Source organism: Salpingoeca rosetta (genome assembly GCF_000188695.1).
Source record: "Salpingoeca rosetta unplaced genomic scaffold supercont1.8, whole genome shotgun sequence".
In the NCBI taxonomy this organism is placed as follows: domain Eukaryota; class Choanoflagellata; order Craspedida; family Salpingoecidae; genus Salpingoeca; species Salpingoeca rosetta.
The window spans coordinates 1-20,089 of record NW_004754926.1 but is presented as its reverse complement, the minus strand read 5'-3'; the positions used below and the strand labels follow the sequence as shown (position 1 = coordinate 20,089).

The following is a 20,089-nucleotide window of genomic DNA, read 5'->3' as shown; positions in this document are numbered from 1 at the left end:
AGCACACACACACACACACACACACACACACACACACACACACACACACACACACACACATACATACATACATACAAAGGGGTGCTCACCTTGCCGGACTTGACTTTTGTCATGAGGTCGATGTATTCGTTGCGGCCGATGCCGAGGATCTGCAGCCCTGAGAGGAAGGCGACGCAGCAAACGCGCGTGAGAACGAACCGCTGCTGCATCGGGTTGGCGGTTGTCGCACGCACACCCCCCCCCCCCCCACACACGCTCCAACACAATACACACACACCAGCACATACAAACACACGTACACACAAAAGTACACGCACACACACGCACACACACACGCACGCGCGCGCATGATAACCACTCCTTTCCAACCATCTGAGGCGGTGAAGTTGGGAAGCGCGTCGTAGCTTCGGTCTGATTCCAGCATATGAGAGAAGATGTCAAAGTAATACTGGAACGCCGTTGTCTTGCACTTGAGCACCATCACGTCCGCCAGGTGATACGGGTACAGCTGACAATAACGACCGGGTGCAGAAACAGTGAAGGAGTTGGCCAAACAACACCAACCAAACGAACAAGCGGGCACACGTGGATGTGGATGAGAGGACTAGCCGAAATCACCAGCAGCAAACCACGCATGCAAAAGAACACACGCACGCGTGCACATGCACAAACGCACGCACGCGCGCGCGCACACACGCACACACGCAAACAAACAAACACAAACGTGTGTCAGCACACCATAAAGTGTTCCTTGCTGTACTGGAGAAGTCGCTGGTAGTAGCCCATGTCATCCGAGAGGATCTTGGACACTAATCACACAATATACAACGGTCACCCACACCAGCAGCGCGAAACCATCATCGTTGAGTTGGCGTTGTTCAAACAAAAACGGAAAGCTGCAGCCACAAACATACAGGTGCGTTCCGCAGCGCGCGCGGGGCAAATTGCCTCACCCAGGGATCGCTTGAACCGAAGCTGGTGAGACAATGCGTATTCCAATGCGGCTTTCTTCCACTCGGTCTTTGTGCCGAATCGCTGCAAGCGTCGTTCCAATCGTCGAGTCGAATACACAAGCCAATCAACAAGTTGAAGGCACAAGCCAAGCAAGCCAAGCAAGCCAAGCAAGGTGTGATATGCCGCTGTATGCAGTTCGTTCACGATCAATGAACAGGACCGAGAACAACACGCACAACACAACGCGCGACGTCATTCACAGCTCCAAATGACCAGAACTCACCCTGCGAACGTCTGGCGGCAGCTGCTCAAACTCCATTCCCATCGCTATCCACTGGTCCACATCGTGGCTGTGGTGGTGCTCGTCTTGCTCCATCATCCGCTGTTTGTCTTGTTCTTGCTGACTGTCGAAAATTTATTGAAGATGCACATCAATGTTCATAGACCCCCTTTCAGTCACCTTGCCTAGCTAGCGTTCTTAGCGTTGGCCTGGTGGTGACGTCAGCAGCAGGCGGGATTGTCTCGGCCTATTTCATACCACGGCACACACAACACGCAGTATACTTTCTGGGTTGCCACAGCGTGTCTTATCATTTTTCACTCGTACGCTCTTACGCTGAGCAAAGGCCTCACTTTACGCACACACACAGACAGACAGACAGACGTACTTCTCCACCTTGACCTTCCTTCGTCCTCCAGTACCAAGAATCAACACACGCACACACACACACACACACTCTCTCTCTTCTGCCCTCTCTTTCGCACTCAAGCACACGGGAGCATGCCCTTGGCATGCCTCTGTGGCACACTTGGTGCCCATCACTCAGGGTTGCTGATCGCACTCCTGGTTCTGGCCTTCAGCAGCAGCTCAACACAGCTAACGCGTGCGGCCGTGTTGAACAACTACGATGCGCCTCTGTACCTGTCTTGCCCGGGAAATCAAGGAATCGTCAGCGTGGCTTCGTGGCACAGCAACCACGCTGGTATGCATCGATCGGCTTGCTCTTCTGAAAACGCGCATCCTCATTCAAGTCGTGCGGTTGTTGTACCTGTTCGATTACGCTTCACCTCTGTGGCTCTGCGCAAGTGAACACGACAACAAAACAAACAATGTTGCTCTTGCCCGCCTTGCTCACATCAACACACGCACACGCATACACACACACACACACATTCACAAACACACACACACATACACAAACACATACAAACAAACACACGCACACACACACACACACTGTGCTCCTTGCTCTTCTTCTTTTCACCTGGACTGTGTTCTCCTTCTCAGAGGATCGCGTATGGTCGTTCGGTTGTGCCAAGGTCGGGTATTCTTTGTCCGGCTACACGTGGACGGGCTACTTGAACAATTTGGATGGACCCCTGAGCTACTCCTGTGGTGGCAACCGGGGTACGTCCACGTGCGCTTCGTCGCTGACGCGTGCAAGAGATCTCGCGTGTCAAAAGTGTGCTCGTGTTCATGGTGTTCGTAGGCTCGAGAGTCCGCTGCTTGCGCATTGGCACAAACCCACCAACAATGCCTTTGTGTAATGTAGGCCCATCCTGCTTCAACAACGAACCCCTTCTTGCGCTCTCCACTCAATATGGCCACCTGTAGTGATAACTGGCATCAAATCGTACCATGACGACGGGACGGAGGACCGAGTATGGGCGGTTCAATGCGGTGACCTCAATGGAGCCACACTCACCAACTGCGCCTTTGGACCCCAAGCCAACGGATACGACGCTCCCATCGATGTGAAGGCTGGCGACTACTCCGTCATCACAGGTGCGCCAATGCCAGCCAGATGGTCCCTGGTCCCAAGGAAAGATAAAGAGAGGCGAGGGGTGCGTGTCGCATGCGTGAGCGTGGGTGGCCGTGAATGACATGAGGGCAAAGAGAGGCACTTTCTGATTCATACACACGCTCACTCCTGCCCCTGCGCTGCATTCTTGTTTTCATCCACATCCGCGTCATGGTTGCCACTGATTAGGCATTCAGAGCACACACGACAATGGCGCAGTGAGTCAACGGTGATGATGGTGATGCCAGTTGTGGTGATGCACTTTCTGCTGATGCTTTGTTCCGGCCCTTTTCTCTTGCCGTCGTCACTGAGGGTGTGTTCCTTTTCTCCCTCCCTCCCTCCATCCTTCCCTCCCTGCCTCACTCGCACACAATACGTCCACCCTTGCCATTGTGTCAAACTTAGGGTAAGGTACCAGTCACGACCTGAATACTGCGCCGACATGAACAACTCGACGCAACAATCAAACACCCCCCCACACACACAGAACACACAGAGCGTGGTTGTTGCAGCACTCATGTCCACGATCCTGCACTCGATTAATGGTCGTCACCTCCACTGCATTCATTCATGCCCGGACTTCGCGAACAAATAGAGGATCGCGTGTGGTCGTACCAGACGTGCCGCGTACGTGCCGTGATGCTCCAGATCCCAACCTGTCATTCTGCGACTTGCTGAGCTGACACAAGTTGTGGTTGCCTTGTCAGTGTGACTCGGTTGTCAGGCCTCTTTCACCATCGCTTCCTCACATATCACGTTTCTTCTTACCCGCGCTTCCTCGGGACCTGCAGGTCAGCTGCAACCGAGACCAAGGGTACAGCACAAACGGTCGATCATGCGAAGGTATGCTGTAGTCAAGGCTGCCTCGCATGTGTGAAAGTGAAGGATGCGAACGCGCTGCAGCCCACAATGGCCAGATTGGATCCACAAAGGCACCTTGATTCCCTTTGACTCCTTTCAACATTCGCAAACTGTGTTTCCCTGTTTGACAGGCCAATCCTGCGGAGCGCTCTCGATCGCCAACGGCGTCGTGGAAGGCAGCTGCGGAGGGACCTTCGGTACGACACTGTGTAACCTGCATATTAACTCCGTCGCATCGCAGCGCACAGAGTCATATGTGCCATATGTGCTCAACGCATTTTACGCCAGGGAGACGAAGCAACTTGCCTGTGCTTCTCAGGCCCCACTCATCCCCTCCCTACCCGTGGCAGCTCACAACATGCCATCCCACCATACAATCACAACATATGATCGACAGGTGATGTGTGCAAGTTCAAGGAGTGCAACCCGGGTTACGAAGCCTCCGTGTTTGGTGTCATTTCACGAAAATGCGACTGGGTTGGAAACGGGCTTGGCTGGAGCAACGTTGGAAAGGAATGCCTCGGTATGAGTAGTGCACAGGTCTTGACTGCTTGCTTGTGCCAGTTCTCTTGTGGGCTTGTCGATGACATCTTGCACTTGGCCGTGGCTGTCCACAGCTGGAATCACGGCGCAACCACTCTTAAGACACTCACACACACACATCATGCTAACCACATGCACACACACGTCAACTACAAACAAACTCACACACACACACACACTCGTTACACACCACACACAGACATTGATGAGTGCCTGACCGGCGACAATGTGTGTTATCCCGGCTCCGTGTGTATCAACACGCAGGGGTCGTACTACTGCGAGTGCGAGTTTGGAGTTCAACAAGGAGAGAGTTGCTTCGGTACGTTGTACACGATCGCGTGTGTGCATGGGCGTCTGCAGTGCGGAATACTGCTTCTGAGCCTTGAGCAAGTGGCATCCTCATCTCATGTGCACATCACGCGATTGCTCATGTGGCTCTCATTGCGACTGCAGTTGCAATTCCGACCATCACGCTTGATCTCGGCCTCACTGAGATGACCATCAACATCAATGGCGAGTGGGGCAACACCTTCCCCAAGTACAGGGTAAGTTGGTGGCATGAGGGTGGCAAATGCGTGGTTGCTTGATCACTGGGGTTGAGTCGAAGCAAGTTTTGGGGGTGGTCGCTGTACTCCTGGAACCATACGGTTCCTCACGCACACCCACCCGCACACCCACCCACCCACCCACACACCCACCACCACACACACACACACACACACACACACACACACACACACACACACACACACACACACACACACACACACACACACACACACACACACACACACACACACTTACAATGATCGGCTGTCACAGGTGTCCGTTGCGCGGTGGTCGTATGATTTGGCGGCCAAAGAAGACATTCCCGGGTTCCCAAAGACCATCTTCAAGCCGTTCACCAGCCACCGCGTCATCAACCTTGAGGCCGGTTCCCGCTTCAGGGTGAGTTTGTTTGCTTGAGTATTCATTTGTGTTTGTGTTTCTGTATGTGAGCGCTCGTGCGTGAACACGTGTGAATGATTGACACCAGCATGTCTCCTCCTCAAATCTGCTACCATCACCGTTCCTCTGACACACACACACACACACACACACACACACACACACACAATGCCACCCGGTTCACTTCATCGAACAACCAAACAGGTGACACTGACTCCAGTTGATCACAAGGACGAAGAGATCCCATACTTTTCTCAGTTGGCGCTGACGCCCGAAGGCAACGATCCTCAGACCATCTGCGGTTGTATTCCCGAGGACCCAACAGGTGCACCCACCGACTTTACTCTCAAGCAGTTCAAAGGGCACGTGCTGTTCCGCTGGGCGGATCAGAGCCAGTGCGAGTCTGCGTTCTCCTTCACGCGCAACGGCGTTGGCCTGACGTCGCGGTTCCCCGTCACGGAGCAGCTGGCGTGCGGCGCCATCCAGGAGCCAAACACCGTCTACGACGACCTCACCATCCAGTCGGCTGGCGACTACGCCGAAGTGGACGAGGCCCTCAACTACTTGCTGCCAGAAGGTGTGTTGTGATGCACGTAGCAAATGCATGATGTGATGTTTCGTTGACATTGGTCACCGCGTTGCATCTTGTTGTCGTATGCATCCTTCGCTTCCCATCGTCAGTGCTCATGCTCATCATACCAACACACACACACACATACACACACACACACACACACACACACACACACGCACACACACGCACACACAACACGTAGGCGAGTTTTACCTGCGCCGTTTCCTGGCCGTGGACACGGGCGACACACGCTTCATGTATCCGCACGAACTGCAACGCCAGAGTAAGTTCGACGAGACGTGTGGCAGCTGTGGGAATCGGTGCTTGGGCTTGCAGACACAGGCGTGATCTTCCTGTGATGTCTGATTCCACCACTGCTCGTGTTCAATTCAAGTGGTTGTACTTCCCACGCACACGCACACACACACGCACACACTCACACTCACACTCATGTCACACACATGCACACACACACTCACACGATGAAGAAACGCACTTCTCGTCGACGAGCACGACCACGACGGCTGCGCCACAGGGTGTGCCTGATGATGAGAACCGCTACTATCCCGGCACTTCCTCACCCGTCGCGTCGGTGTCGGAGTGTAAGGACCTGTGCGATATCCGTTCAGCCTGGTGCATCGCCTTTGTTGTGCAGACCAAGAGCGACGACACATTGGTGTGTCACCAACTGCGTGTCATCGAGACTGCAACGCTGCGTGCAGGCGAGAAGAAAGCCGTCTCCTTTGAACGCGTGACTGTCACCGGCACCGGCGTTGACGGGTCGTACATCTTCGACGGCACGCAGGACGACTGCGAGGAGGCGTGCTCGGCCCACGGCTCGTGTGATATGACCATGGTGGCTGCTGGCGTGTGCGCAGTTGTCGTCGACGCTGTCGAGACAGAGACGCCACTCACCCAATCTGTGCATCCTGACATTGACCCGACATTCTCTCGCCGCATCCCTGGTCCTGAGCCCGGCACCACGCAGGAGTACTGCATCGAGGCAAACAAGCCCCAATGGTACGACCTTCAGGGCTACTCCTCAGACCCCACTTGCACCAGCTTCACAATCATGGTGAGTGCGTGTGTGTGCATGTGCATGTGTGTTCTTTGTGTGCGTATGTACGTGTGTGTGTGCATTGTTTGGCCTTTTGGCGTCGTCTTCGTGTCGTGTGACTTTGTCTGCCTCTTGCTTGTTGCTTGGTTGCTCTCGTCACCGCTGCGTGAACTTATCACGTCCACCTTGTCCACGTCCCCTCACATCCATCCATCCTGTCATCACTTGGTACAGTGGGAGAGCCAACTTGAGGGCCAGATTGCCATCGACTCCAAGGAAATCCACCTCCCCGTGGAAGGCGTCGAGGTCGAGTTTGAAATTGGCGGACTGGTGCGTGGGCGTCGCATCACTAACGAAGATGGAAAGTTCTCCATCCACATCCTCTCGGACAAGCTGGTTGGCAGCCGCCACCGCATGACGCTCCGCTTCTCTAAGACCACGGGCAACATCAAGCACACCTTCACCTGCGGCGGTATCGCTTGCACGGAGAGCACGCTCATCATGGAGCATCTTCGCTTCGACCACACAGTCAACGTGCGTGATACGACCTCCCTCCCCTTCAGTGGCATCGTCTCCATTGGCGGTACGGAGCACGAGGGCCTTCCTGACGGCTGCCCGCTCAAGGACGTCGAGGTGTGCCTGTACGACCGCAACCAGGCCAACACCCTCATCAATTGCGATGTGACAGACTCCAAGGGCCGCTACCTCGTGCGCGCTGTTCTCGGCACATCTGTCACCGTCAGCCTTGCGTACGGCAACTCGTCGCACACCTTTGAGCGCGTCACCTACGACCAGGACGCAGCCAACGCCCCTTCGGGCATCCTGCAGACCATCAATGCTCTGAATTCGCTCGAGCGCACACCATACTACGACGTGACGGACGGCAAGTTCTGGGAGAACATCAACTTCAAGGACACAATGTCTGACAGGGCGACAGTCGACATTGCTGGCGGGCTGTGTAACCTAAACCTCGGCGACGCGGTGATCGAGTTCCGGTACGACATGTGCCCAACATGGGTGAAATCACGCACCATCTCTGACCGGCTGTCCAAGTGGACGCTGCCAGCGCAAATCATCACGGTGCGCTTCAAGGAGATTACGCGCAACTACGAGGTTCGTGGCGAGATTACGCGCTACTTCTCGGCCAAGCTGGGCAACTCGCGGTCGCTGTACTTGGACCTGCGCAACCCGCAGGAGGACGACGAGGACAAGAAGACGGTGCGATTCGAGTACCACCCGCCACCGCAGCTGAGCGTTGAGTTTGACAAGGAGGAGAAGCACAACTGTAACAGCACAGAGGGCGATCGCCCGCTGCACGTCATCAAGCAGAACGTGGAGCTGAAGGCGACCGTCAAGGTGATTGAGGACTACGGCGAAGGCGTGGGCACGTGCGATGCAGTGCCTGGCCAGATTGAGGTTGAGAACCAGTTGGGCGAGTCGCCAGCCATCGTGGACGTGCTGAACGCCTCCACCTCCCTCACGGACAAGCAGCTGAACAAGTTGAAGTTGTGCTACGACACGTGCCTCATGGACGTGAAGATGGACGAGGAGCTGCAGGACGGCGAGACCGTGTACTCGAACACGCGCATTGAGCTGAGCATCATGACGGGTGAGCCAGAGACCAACCCACAGGCCGTCGACCCGGAGAATCCGTACTCCAAGCTCTTCCGCGTCACCATGCACAACCTCCCACAGGACCCCGTCACTGTGTACGAGAAGGTGGTGGTGATTGGCGACAAGGTCATCTCCAAGTTCTTCAGTGTGCCCTTCCCGCGCTATCAGCCGCTTGCAGTGGTGCAGGACCCGCCTGGTGGCCTGTCCACTGTCACGTACTCCAAGGCGTACAGCAACTACTTTATGAAGAGCCACACGCACGAGGAGTACCATGGGTTCTACTTCACCACGGGGCTTGCTCCCGTCAAGGTGGAGACGGGCGTGGAGCAGTGCGCCGGTCTTGGTGCTGCCGTGTGTACCAAGGTGGCGGACACGGAATCCACCCCATTCAAGATCAGCGTTGACCAAACTCATGTAAGCGATTGTGTGTTGTGTGTGTGCGGCATTGTTTGCGTGTGTATATCGCATTGTTTGCGTGATTGTGTGTGTACACTTGCGTTTGTGCAATCCTTGTGCGCGCAGCTTTTCTGAAGCGTGTCATGACCTTGCCTTTCACGCTCTTCTCGACCTCACCCGCTCACAAACGCTCTCACACTCCTACTTTGCTGCCCCTGCTTGTCTCTTCTTTACTCCACCAGACTTTTGGCAGCATGGATCCCGACGACAACTACAACTCTGAGCGCGTGTGGTCGTTTGCAATTGAGCTGACGACGTCCGATGACGTGATGACAGCTGGCGAGAAGTCGGACATGTTCCTCGTGCCCGCCCTCAACGTGGTGTGGCTGGAGACGGAGGAGGTCTCGTTCGACGCGGAGCAGTGCCAGGCGGCCAAGGAGACCAAGGTCAAGTGGAGCCTCGAGGGTCAGGAAAATAGAGAGGTGCTCAGCTGGGTGTCTGCGTTTGAGATTGAGAACAAGGAACTGCCAGACCTGCGCAAGCTGCTCGCTCTCGCCGAACAGCCGCCAGGTGATGACGACGACGAGACGGAGGAGGACAGAGAGGAGAAGATTGCTGAACTGAAGCGCGCGATCAAGGCGTGGGAGAGCAACCTGGACCGCAACAAGGAAGTGCGGCAGAAGGCGGCAGACGGGCTGCTCGACCCAGTGCAGAACATGTGGGCAAAGGGTAACGCCGAGTTTGACTGCTTGCCGAGCATTGCGCCCAACAAGGACCCGAAGAAGGCGGCCAAGATTGAAGGCCAACTTTCCAAGACGGAGGTGTGCAACGGCTTTGACGTGGGTCGCATTGCCGACAAGGCGAAGAAGGGCATCTCGCTCGCCCCACACGACGACATTGACAATGCAAAGGACTTGGACGGCCTTGCCGCGTCAGACCAGGACAAGCAAGACCTGCGCAACATCGACACGATCAAGTTCTCTGGCGGCGGGTCCACGTACACGTTTGAGTACGACCTGTCACGCGGCGACAGCGTGGTTGGCGGCAATTCGCGAACGCACGAGGTGTCAGTCGGTGTGGACGTCAACTTTGGGTTCAAGGTGTTCGGTGTGGGCATGAGCTTTGAGCTGTCCACGGGCTACAACTACGAAGGCACGGTTGCTGACGAGTATGAGGCTGGTGTTTCGACAGAGGGCACCCTTTCCGTGACGCTCGGTGACCCGGACCCATTTGACGTCTTTGACGTCGGCATCTTCCTCCACCCCGACTACGGCACGTTTGTCTTCGCCACCTTCTCGGGTCAGTCGTCCTGCCCGCACGAGCCCAACACTGTGCAGCTGGAACAGCCTGGAATCAACGTGCTGAAGCGGCCAGAGGCGCCCGTGCTGCCCGGCGAACCCGCCGTGTTTGAGCTCCTGCTCAAGAACGACGGACCCATGACTTCCGACTTTAACGTGAGTGTGGTCGCGTGATTGCGGTGGTTGTTGTTGTGTGGTTGTGTTTGCGATTGTGTGTGTGTGTGTGTTTGGACTTGCATTGCATGCTTGCATTGTGGAGATTCTTGTCTTGGTATGGTCAGCAAGAGTTGGGCAGACACGTGTCCTGCACGTTCCCACACATGTGCACTTTGTTCTCACAATCATCTTGTCTAACCTTCTCCACTCCTCCGAACTCCGGTCCCCGTCCCGCCCCACAACGTGCGCAGCTGTTCTATCTGTCGTGGCTGAACCAAGATGGGCTTGAAGTTGTAGCCAACGGACAGGCGCTGGAGACGGCACTCATCTTTGAAGGCTTCCCCGCCAACTCGGCAAGGTACATCACCATCACCGTGAACCAGGGCCCAAGCAAGTTCAAGTACGACCCTGTTGCCATTGGCTGGCGGTCGCTGTGTGAGGCCGACAGGCACCCCGACAACGGCTACATCACGGACGAGGTGACGAGCGTGGAGTACGTGTACTTGGAGGCCGAGTTCCTGCAGCCGTGCAGCCCCGTGAAGCTCGTTGGAGAGATTGGCGAGTCTGGCGCGTTCACCCTCAACCAGGAGACGATGGAGCAGGACTACAAGCCTGGCCAGATCCGCGTTGTCGCCTTCAACCCGGACCACGCCGAGCGCACGTGGCTGGAGGACGATCGCCTGGAGAAGGTCGTCATTGAGTTCAAGCCCGCCAACTCGTACATCTGGCTGCTGGCCCGCGACGAGAACGGGGATGCGTTGGACATTCGCGAGCGCGAGAACGAGTACGGCTACATCACGGCGTGGTGGGACGCGTCCACGCTGCTTGAGGGCGACTATCACCTCCGCATCCGCGCGCAGTGCCAGGCGTCCATCAACGAGATGCCGGATGGCATTGACGAGAAGCTGTCGTCCGTTGCGCTTGGTGTCGTTGATCGCGACCCACCGGTCGTGTTTGGATTCCCGGAGCCCGCGGATGGCGAGTTCTTCCCTGGCGACGAGATCTCGTTCCAGTTCAACGAGGACGTGGAGTGCCGGCAGCCGTTCATCTTCCAGGTGTCGTTGACGGTGGAGGACTACGACCGCGACTTCAACAACAACAACATGGTGATTGTGTGCGAGGGCCGCAAGATCTCCATGTCCCTTCGCCGCGGGTTCCGCTACGACGAGGTCAACGGCCTCTCCGCCACAGTCGTCATCGAGAACGTCAAGGACCTCAACGACAACCAAATGGAGTTCCCGCCCGAGCACACGTTCACATTTGCAGAGCTGAACCTGGCGGATGCCAGCGTCACGCTGAGCGGCCTCGTCGTCAACGTCCCATATCAGGACGTGTATGCCGACACGACGTCGCAGGAGTATGCAGACTTTGCTGGCGTGCTGCAGACGGAGCTGGCCACTGTTGTGGACACGGACCCGTCACGTGTGACCATCACGGGCATCTCTCCCGTCGACGCGACCAACTACAACTCTGGCATCACCGTCTCGCTCCGTTTTACGCCTGAAGGAACAGACACAGCAGCTACTGGCCGTCGCCGTCGTGCTACCACTTCGACTGCCACGGATCTTGCCAGCCTGCTGCAGAGCCGGTTGCAGAACGCCACGTACACGGAATCGCTCTCTGTCCTCAACTCTGCCTCGCTGGACGAGGCAGCGACAGTTGATGTAGAGCCGTCTGCGACTGACACGGCACAGAACGACGCAGCAAGCGCCAACACTGGCGCAACTGTCTCTCCTTCAGCCACAACTTCATCCTCCGTGAGCAAATGGACGGACATCAAGCTGGGTACGTGGATAACCGTTGTAGGCACTTGTATGTGTGTGCGTGTGTGCGTATGTGTATGAGAATGTGTGGGCGTACGTAACGTACGTGCTTACGTGTGCGCAAATGTGTATGAGTATGTGTGTGGCCTTGGCGTGGCATGCGATACCTGCCAACGTGCTTGCGATGCACTGCAGCCGTACCCAATTTGTGTTGTTGCGTTGAAGCGGCCTCCACGAATTCACCATGACATGCTGTTGCTTGACCCGGCAGATGTGGCGATTGTGTTGCTGGTGTGCCTGCTTGTGCTGGCAATCATCTCCCTTGTGAAAGACAAGGTCAAGAAGCAAACAGCCGACAAGGAAGTTGACCAACCCTTTCGCTCCCTGAGCTTCTTCCGGCGACCACAGCGCAGTTCTCGAGTTGCCCCTTTCTCTGTTTCCGAGTCTGATGTGTGATCACCGTGTGTACGTGCGCGCATGTGTGCGCGTGTGCGTGAGTCAGTGAGTGTGTCAGTGTGTGAAAGTGTATGCATGTGCGTATGTGTGTGTGTGTGTGTGACGGGGAGGGATACACCCCGAAAATCAAGCTTTCAATGCTTAAAGTTCATGGTTGATGTGGTTCATCGTTGGGTGTGTCCGACAATGTATGATACATGTGACGGACGTCACATTGATAGTAACAGCATTGGTTCTCGAATGTCGATTCAAAACTTGATGTATTCTGTCAGAACCATATGCTGTGCAGGAGTTGACAAATCTCGCCTCGACACACACACACACACACACACACACACACACACACACACACACACACACACACACACACACACATGCATGCATACATTCATAGGTACTCGCAGACAAGACACACATTCGACGCGCACATACACACACACACACACATACGGACACAACGCATCATACACATCAACCGATGACTGGAGGTGCGAGGTGCTCGCTGAAGATGGCGAGAGCACGTTCGAAGGAGGGGCGATCGCTCGGCTCAAATGCCGTGCACATACCCGACAGCTCCACATACCACGCCGGGCACAAACTCTCTACAGTGATGGATGGGTGATGATGTGCACGTGTGCGTCTGTGAGCTTTGGAAAGAAGTGACTACGTCGTCACACAAATTCCTCAAACACACGCACGCACCTACATGAACACAACCCCTCACACACACACACACACACACACACACACACACACACACACACACACACACACACACACACACACACACACACCTGTGAAGCGAAGGCGCTTGCCGTCCTTGAGAAGGGAGTGGAGCTGCAGCAGCAGGCGAGACGGCGGGCCGTCAAAGCCACCGAGTTCTTGCTTGAGGAGATCCGGCTCCTGTTGCATCGCCGTCTCCCACAGCAGCACGCCAAAGCTGAACACATCAGCATGCATCTCATCGTAGTGCACACCGCGCTCACTGGCAAGGGCCTCCGGTGCCATGTATGCGGGTGTGCCGGCTTGAGGCGGCAGGGCTTCCTCTTGTGGCGCAGTGCCACTTGTCGCCGTGGACTTTGTGAAGCACTGGCGGATGCATCCAAAGTCCGTGATCTTCGCCCTCAGCCGCGACGACACAAGCACGTTACCGCCCTTCAGATCCCTGAGAAAGTGCGCGGTGTTGCGTTGTGTGTTTACGTGTGCATGTTTGTCAGTGAGAAAATGTGTGTGTGTGTGTGTGTGCGGTTGTGGTTGTGGTTGTGAACATGAGTGTTCGTGCTTGTGAGAGCAAGCAACAAGTGGCGCACACCCGAACCATCACGGGGTATGAGTGAACCCTTCTGTTGTGTCCTCCCAATTACAACCCACCTATGTGCGATGCCTCGGGAGTGGAGATATGCCATGCCATGGGCCACATCACGCATGAGATTCGCCTTGAGGTCCCACACAGAGCTGTAAGCGACAGAGCCAGCCTCATCCTCGTCGCTGACGACCGCCGCACCGTCAGCGCTCGCCTCAGCAATGCCGTCAAACTTGACAAGCGCGTCTTGCGTGCCGTTGTTCGCACCACCACCACCACCAACACCAATGCCGCTGGCATCGGCATCGTGGCCACGCTGGCGCCGCCGCCTCCTACGCGATTCTTCTTCCAGCAACAGGCGATGGTGATCGAGCACGGAGGCAAGGTCCTTGCGCAGCAGCGTGCCAAGCGATCCGAGAGCAACAAGCTCCAGCACAAGGAAGGGCGCGCCGTGTGTGTCGGTGCCGGCACCAAAGAAGCGAACGACGTTGGGGTGCCGCGTGGTCTGCAGGAACTCAACCTGGGGGATGGGGGTGTGAGTGAGTGGGTGAGTGAGTGAGTGAGTGAGTGAGTGTGTGAGAGTGAGTGAGTGAGTGAGTGAGTGAGTGAGTGAGTGAGTGAGTGAGTGAGTGTGTGAGTGAGTGAGTGTGTGTGTGTGAGCGTGTGTGAGTGAGTAAGTGAGTGAGTGAGTGAGTGAGTGAGTGAGTGAGTGAGTGAGTGTGTCCGTGTGTGTGCATGTGTCCGTGTGTGTGCATGTGTGTGCATGTGTCCGTGTGTGAAGGGAAGTGAGTACGCAGGCAGTACCTGTCCTTCAGCACGCCCTGCTCACCTCATGTTCAAACTCCTGCACCGTCGTCTGGTCAAGCATCATCATGCTGTGCTTGAGGCACTTGACAGCAACAACAACCGAGTCCCACTCCGCCTCCCACACGGCGCCAAAGACGCCCGGCGACGCAGTGTCGATGCGGTGGTGGAAACGCAACTCCGAGAACTCGATGCGCCACCCGCTCTTGAGGGCTGCCACCTGCTCTTTGTGCTCGTCCAGCAGCAGTTTGTTGAGCTGGTTCTCCTCCTCCAGCAGCAGGCGGTATGCGCGACTCCGCTGGTACCGCGCACGAAGCCAGCGAAGGCCCCACGTGAGAAGAGCTCCAAGCAGCAGCGACGACACCACAATGGCTGCGAGCTCGCCCGAGGTGAGACGGTCAGGAACGCAGCGGCCACCACGGCCCAGGCGGTGCCCGCGGCCGCAGCCGCACGCAAACGAATACGCAATCTGCGTGACGACGGCATCGAGATTGGTGGTGGGGCGGGCCTGCGTGTTGCTGAGGGCGAGGGCACATGACAGGGGAGTGCGCTCGAGCGTGAAGATGGGGGCGGTGGTGCGCGTGGGCAGGAGTTGCGTAAAGTCTTCAGCGCGGAAGAGGTCAACGGTGAGCAGCGTCGGGGTGGACACAACGTCCGCAACGACGGCGGGCTGGTCCAGCCAGCCGTTGCCAGAGAGGTCGAGCACGTCCACGCTAGCAAGACAGCGGCGCAGCAGCTCGCGCGTTGTGCCGGGCGACCCAAACTCGTCGCTGAGCAGGTCGCGCGCAAAGAGCATGCGGCTACCGCGGGAAGTGCACAGGGCGGGGTTGGGCGGAAGCTTCGTGTGCGAAATGTCGAGGATCTCAGCAGAGGGCAGACGCAGCTCAGAGAGGCGGGTGCACCCGGTCACGTTGAGCTGGGCTAAGGGCACGTGCACATGCACAGACTCAAGCTGGCGGTTGTCCTGGAAATAGAGCGCACGGAACTGCTTATCCGGGCACAGGCTGATGTGGCGGTACCCCGTGTTGGTGAGCGAGAACTCCTGCACGTCCGAGTGGAGGACGTTGCACACAAACTGCAAGGGCGCTGTGGCCTCGCTCATGTGCCGCCAGCCCATGTGCAGGTTGCGCAGGCGCAGACCGCGGCCCTGCGTCAGGTGCTGGAACTCGCGCGGGAGCGCAATGTTGCGCAGATCGAGCGAGGTGAGGTGCGACGCGTTCCACCCACGGAAGGCAATGAAGTTGACACGCGCAACGGGCGTGGGCATGTCTGGCGCTGCGGCAAATTCAAACACCTGAAGCGACGGGATGAGGAGCCCCTGTGTGAAGTCAGCATCGGCGATGTAGTGGTTGTTGAGCCGCAGCGTGCGCAGGGCAGGCAGCCCCTGCAGCGGCGGCACCTTGCGCAGGCGGTTGCTGGTGAGATCGAGCAGGGTGAGCGCGGGGAGCGACGCAGCCTCGAAGGAGGTGAGGTAGTTGTCGGCAACAAAGAGCCGGTGCAGGTTTGGCGTGTCGGCGAGAACGTCGTTGTCAAGCTTCTGCAGCAGGTTGCCGTTGAGGGTGAGGTGCTTCAGGTTTGGGCAGCCGTGGAACAGGCCGCGTGCCAAGGAGCGCAGCCTGTTCTGTTGCAGGCCAAGGAGGGCAAGGCTGGACTGGTGGTCGAAGAGACCAGACGGCAGCGACTCGATGCTGTTGCGGCTCAGATACAGCTCCTCAAGCTGCGAGAGCGCGCGAAAGGTCATGGGCTCAATGATTTCCAGCTGATTCCCCGTGAGATCCAGACGTAGCAGGCGGGTGAGTGCGGCGAAGGTGTCCTTGTGCACGTGCTTAAGCTGGTTGCGTGTAAGGCGGAGGACTTGGAGGGAGGTGGTGGACGCAAACACGCTCGGCGGGAGGGAGGTGATGCGTGTGCCAACGATGCTGAGGTACGTCACGGAGCGCTGGCTAGCAAATGTGTTGGCGTCTAGCTGCGTTATGGGGTTGCTGTCGAGGAAGAGCACATTCAAGTTGACCAGGGGCTGGAAGACGGAGGAAGGCAGGGACGGGAGTTGGTTGTTGGCCAGGGTGAGGAACGTGAGGGCGGACATGAACGCGAAAGCGCCCTGTTGGATGCTGGCCAGCTGGTTGCTGGCAAGATCGAGCCACTCCAGATTTGTCAAGGACATCAGGGCATGCTGGGAGAGGGAGGTGAGGTCGTTCTGGCCCACGTTCAAGACGCGCAGCGCCCTCAGGTTGTTGACGCCGGACCGGTCGAGTGATGCAATGTGGTTGCGGCTGATATCCAGCGTTTCCAGCTGGGCTGAGCGTGCAAATGGGTGAGCAGAGAACTGGCTGATGGTGTTGCCTGTGATGTTCGCGTGCAGCAGAGCCGGGAGCGGGTTGAGCCAGGCCAGCTGAAACGTGTTGCCAACAATGCCGGCGATGGTGATGGTGTGGGCGTCTTCCCACGCTGCGCCCTCCAGGACCCAGGTCAAGTCGGAAGGGAGGATGGTGCCTTGCATCTGCAGCGTTGTTGGGCGCATGTGGGTCGCAAGCTGGCGCAGGTTCTGCGTTGATGCGGTTGCAGGATTGGAGACAATTGGCTCGGGGTTTACTGGGCTTGCGTCAAACTGGATCCTGAGCGTGTTTGCACCGAGTGGTGGTGTGCAATTGCCTTGGAGCAACGCCGTCAGCATGCACAACGGGGGACCACCGCCTGGAGGTGGCGTGGGCACTGGCTCATACGCACCGGTTGTTGTGGCAGTTGCTGTGGCAGTGGTTGCAAGCGTCGTCGAAGACGACACTGGATCTTCTCTGCGCACTCGTTGTTGTTGTTGTTGTTGTTGTTGTTGTTGTTGTTGTTGTACTCGTTGTTGTTGTTGTACTCGTCGTTGTTGTTGTTGTTGTTGTTGTGGTTGTTGTTGTTCCTGTGGCATTTGGATCGGGGGCTGGGGAGGGCCACAGAGGGTCCAAACAGCCACGCGCAGTGGATCATCAGAGGCACCAAAAGCAAGCTCATCAATCACCGGAGCTGCCAGCATGGACGGCGAACTCGGAGAGGTCGTGGCAGCAACATGGGCACGCAGGCTCTCGGTGTTGTCTTCTTGGTGTTGGTGTTGGTGGTGTTGCGCGCGCTGTGCGAGTGCTTCCCACGCCTGAGCACAGTACTCAGAGGAAGCAGTTGGTGCTGGTGCTTGTGCGCCACCCTGTGTTTCCGGCATGGGTGGGGAGGCACAACAGTGGCTCCATCCATCAGGTCCCACGGCCACCACTGCCAACACAAACACAAACAACGCTGTGGGTTGTGGGTGCCTCTTCAGCATCGTCATCATCGTTGTTGCGCACTCAAGCAGGAGTGGCGAAGAGTGACGAAATCTTGCGATAATTCTCCGCGATGACGTGGTTGTTGTTGTGTGTGTGTGTGTGTGTGTGCGTGTGTGTGTGAACAACGCGCATTCGCTGTGTATCATTTTCATTTCGTTTGTTTACTTTTCGTTTGTGTACTCGTGGCTGAAAACGAATAAACCTATCAAACATGACGGAAGAAGCGTTGACTCCGAGATCACATCGCATCATACTGTCACAGTACCACATCATCGTGCTCAAACAGTTTGCACACCATCACTGCCACTACTGGATTGCTGACGCGCCTTTGTCTTGCGAACGACAACAAGCGCGACCACAGCAGCGACAACGACGACCAGGACGCCAACGACGATGCCGGCAACTGCGCCGCCGGAGAGAGCACTGCTCGACGACGAAGCAGAGGGGCCGCCCTGGCCACCACCACGCCCATCCCCCGACGTGGTGGTGCTTGCCAGCATTGTTGTTGTCGTCCGCGTGCGCGGCGTGGTGACGGGCTTGCCGAAGAAGTCGCCGTGGTCAACCGTGGTGCGTGGCGGGGACGGGTACCGAGGCTTGGTAGCATAAGCGTTTGTCGTCGTCGTTGGGGGCCTGTATGGGCGCGTGGTTGTCGTGGTTGGCGGCCGATGAGTTGTCGTGTATGCGGGCGTTGGCGGTGGCGTCTTGCTTGTTGTCGTTGATCGTGTGTAAGGGCGTGGCGGTGTTGGCGATGACGGGCTGCTTGGCGTGTACGCAGTTGTAGAGCCTGCACACTCCTCCGTCCACGTGCATTCCGAGTTGTACGCGCACGCTGCCTCGTCCTGTATGTGTGTGTGTGTGTGTGGATGAGTAAGTGTGTGTGTGTGTGTGTGTGTGTATGTGTGTGTGTTTGGGCGAGAGAGTGTGGGAGAGAGAGAGAGAGAGTGTGTGTGTGTGTGTGCGAGTGGGTGGGTGGATGAGTAAGTGAGAGTGTGTGTGCGAGTATGTGTGAAAAGGAACATGTTGAAAGGCAGCAGCATGCCAAAGTGTAGTGATGCATACACACGTTCACTTCATACATACATTCATACGCACATAGCACACAACACACCCAACTCTCGCACTCTCGCACACATTGCACACACTTGGACCCGCATGTACCGTGATGTAGGAGCAGTGGTGGGGTTCAGGGCGGCAGAAGCCAGTGTAGTCCCAAACACAGCCGTCGTGTGCCTCACACTGCGCCTGATACGCGTAGTCGCACGACACGGGATAGGTGGGCTCACACCTGCCAGCTGCCTCGCACGCCGCCGTCGTCGTGGTGGTCGTGGTGGTGGTCGTGGTGGTCGTCGTCATGGTGGTGGTGGTGGTGGTTGTCGTTGTGGGGCAGTCCTCAACCACCATGCAGTGTTCATAATACACACATGAGTCAACCTAGACGTGATGGCAGAAGAAAGGTGGGTTAAGATGGTGTGAGCAGCAGCAATTCAAGGCCTGCGTATCTCGCAGGACGACTGACGGCTGTTTACACACGCACACACGTACACGCACACGCACACACACCAACATACACACACACTTGCCCATGCACGCACCGGTCTGTTGCTACAGCCCATGTCCACCTCGACGCAGGTGCTGGTGTAATCCCATTCGCATGCAGCCTCCGCCTGACACTCCTGCGGGCTATACAGCTGCGAGCATGGCTTGGGCCTGTCCACGCACGTGGATGTGCAGGTTGTGGTTGTGGCTGTTGTGGTAGCAGTGGTGGTCGCCGTAGTGGTAGCTGTTGTCGTTGCTGTTGTGGTCGCAGTGCTTGTGGCTGTTGTGGGACAGATGGCGGAAAGGGAGAGGGACAAGCAGCAAGGCGAAACAGTCTAGATTGGCAGCTGGTGGTCTCGGGCAAAAGGCGATACGCGGCCTTTGCGGAACGACAGGACGGCAACGAAAACAGCGAGAATAATTACAAGGCCGGCGACAGCAGCAGTCAGTGGCAGCATCAGTTCCACAAGGAGCCCGCCAGCCGTGTCGGTGATCACCACCTCTGATGTGGATGAAGACGCGGTGGACGTCAAGGGGGATGACTGATCAGCGCCGACAGAGCTCAAAGCAGGCGACAAGGAAAAGCCTGTTGTTGTTGTTGTCGTCGTCGTCGTGGTCGTAGAAGTGGTGGTGGTGGTGGTCGTTGTTGTTGTTGTTGTTGTTGTTGTTGTTGTTGTTGTTGTTGTTGTTGTTGTTGTTGTTGTTGTTGTTGTTGTTGTTGT

The 20,089-nt window shown here is 56.9% G+C and overlaps 5 protein-coding genes across 5 annotated transcripts in view; 2 read left to right on the top strand and 3 right to left on the bottom strand.

Annotated features, from left to right (window-relative positions):
* The window catches only part of PTSG_03477 (uncharacterized protein), an 8,342-nt gene extending 6,987 nt beyond the window's left edge, over window positions 1-1,355 (bottom strand). The window contains exons 1-5 of the mRNA XM_004995152.1: window positions 1,238-1,355; window positions 954-1,035; window positions 739-809; window positions 370-508; window positions 90-157 (exon numbers count right to left, since the gene is read on the bottom strand). Coding sequence (XP_004995209.1) covers window positions 90-157; window positions 370-508; window positions 739-809; window positions 954-1,035; window positions 1,238-1,333 — 456 coding nt within the window. The 5' untranslated portion in view covers window positions 1,334-1,355. The remainder of the gene's footprint in view (window positions 1-89; window positions 158-369; window positions 509-738; window positions 810-953; window positions 1,036-1,237) is intronic.
* A 380-nt stretch (window positions 1,356-1,735) lies between these two features.
* Window positions 1,736-3,185, top strand: PTSG_03476 (uncharacterized protein; the record flags this gene model as incomplete). The annotated part of the gene is made up of 5 exons (XM_004995151.1): window positions 1,736-1,937; window positions 2,243-2,362; window positions 2,570-2,740; window positions 2,946-2,974; window positions 3,162-3,185. 5 exons carry the CDS (start codon window positions 1,736-1,738, stop codon window positions 3,183-3,185), a joined length of 546 nt encoding a protein of 181 aa, XP_004995208.1.
* Window positions 3,186-3,326: 141 nt separating this feature from the next.
* PTSG_03475 (uncharacterized protein) lies at window positions 3,327-12,663 on the top strand (the record flags this gene model as incomplete). Its single annotated transcript, XM_004995150.1, has 14 exons — window positions 3,327-3,383; window positions 3,548-3,599; window positions 3,749-3,814; window positions 4,015-4,140; window positions 4,360-4,479; window positions 4,614-4,705; window positions 4,983-5,108; window positions 5,313-5,685; window positions 5,885-5,965; window positions 6,171-6,757; window positions 6,974-8,767; window positions 8,992-10,203; window positions 10,455-11,988; window positions 12,238-12,663. The coding sequence occupies 14 exons, from the start codon at window positions 3,327-3,329 to the stop codon at window positions 12,420-12,422; spliced, it is 6,405 nt and encodes a 2,134-aa protein (XP_004995207.1). The 3' UTR covers window positions 12,423-12,663.
* Window positions 12,664-12,761: 98 nt separating this feature from the next.
* On the bottom strand, window positions 12,762-17,815 carry PTSG_03474 (TKL protein kinase). The gene is made up of 4 exons (XM_004995149.1): window positions 14,555-17,815; window positions 13,794-14,245; window positions 13,217-13,587; window positions 12,762-13,024 (listed from the first exon to the last, which is right to left on the bottom strand). Exons 1-4 carry the CDS (start codon window positions 17,726-17,728, stop codon window positions 12,894-12,896), a joined length of 4,128 nt encoding a protein of 1,375 aa, XP_004995206.1. The 5' UTR covers window positions 17,729-17,815; the 3' UTR covers window positions 12,762-12,893.
* Window positions 17,816-17,946: 131 nt separating this feature from the next.
* Window positions 17,947-20,036, bottom strand: PTSG_03473 (uncharacterized protein). Its single transcript, XM_004995148.1, has 3 exons — window positions 19,424-20,036; window positions 18,990-19,262; window positions 17,947-18,670 (listed from the first exon to the last, which is right to left on the bottom strand). The coding sequence occupies exons 1-3, from the start codon at window positions 19,442-19,444 to the stop codon at window positions 18,110-18,112; spliced, it is 855 nt and encodes a 284-aa protein (XP_004995205.1). The 5' UTR covers window positions 19,445-20,036; the 3' UTR covers window positions 17,947-18,109.
* Between the last annotated feature and the right edge of the window lie 53 nt (window positions 20,037-20,089).

Coding starts and splice junctions, on each gene's coding strand:
- PTSG_03474 (XM_004995149.1), bottom strand. CDS start 17,728: ATGCCGGAAACACAGGGTGGCGCACAAGCACCAGCACCAACTGCTTCC. Junction 14,246..14,554: donor TGCAGGAGTTTGAACATGAG/GTGAGCAGGGCG, acceptor CCCATCCCCCAG/GTTGAGTTCCTGCAGACCAC. Junction 13,025..13,216: donor CAAGCGCCTTCGCTTCACAG/GTGTGTGTGTGT, acceptor CCATCACTGTAG/AGAGTTTGTGCCCGGCGTGG.
- PTSG_03473 (XM_004995148.1), bottom strand. CDS start 19,444: ATGGGCTGTAGCAACAGACCG. Junction 19,263..19,423: donor TGGGCTGTAGCAACAGACCG/GTGCGTGCATGG, acceptor CATCACGTCTAG/GTTGACTCATGTGTGTATTA. Junction 18,671..18,989: donor ACCACTGCTCCTACATCACG/GTACATGCGGGT, acceptor ACACACATACAG/GACGAGGCAGCGTGCGCGTA.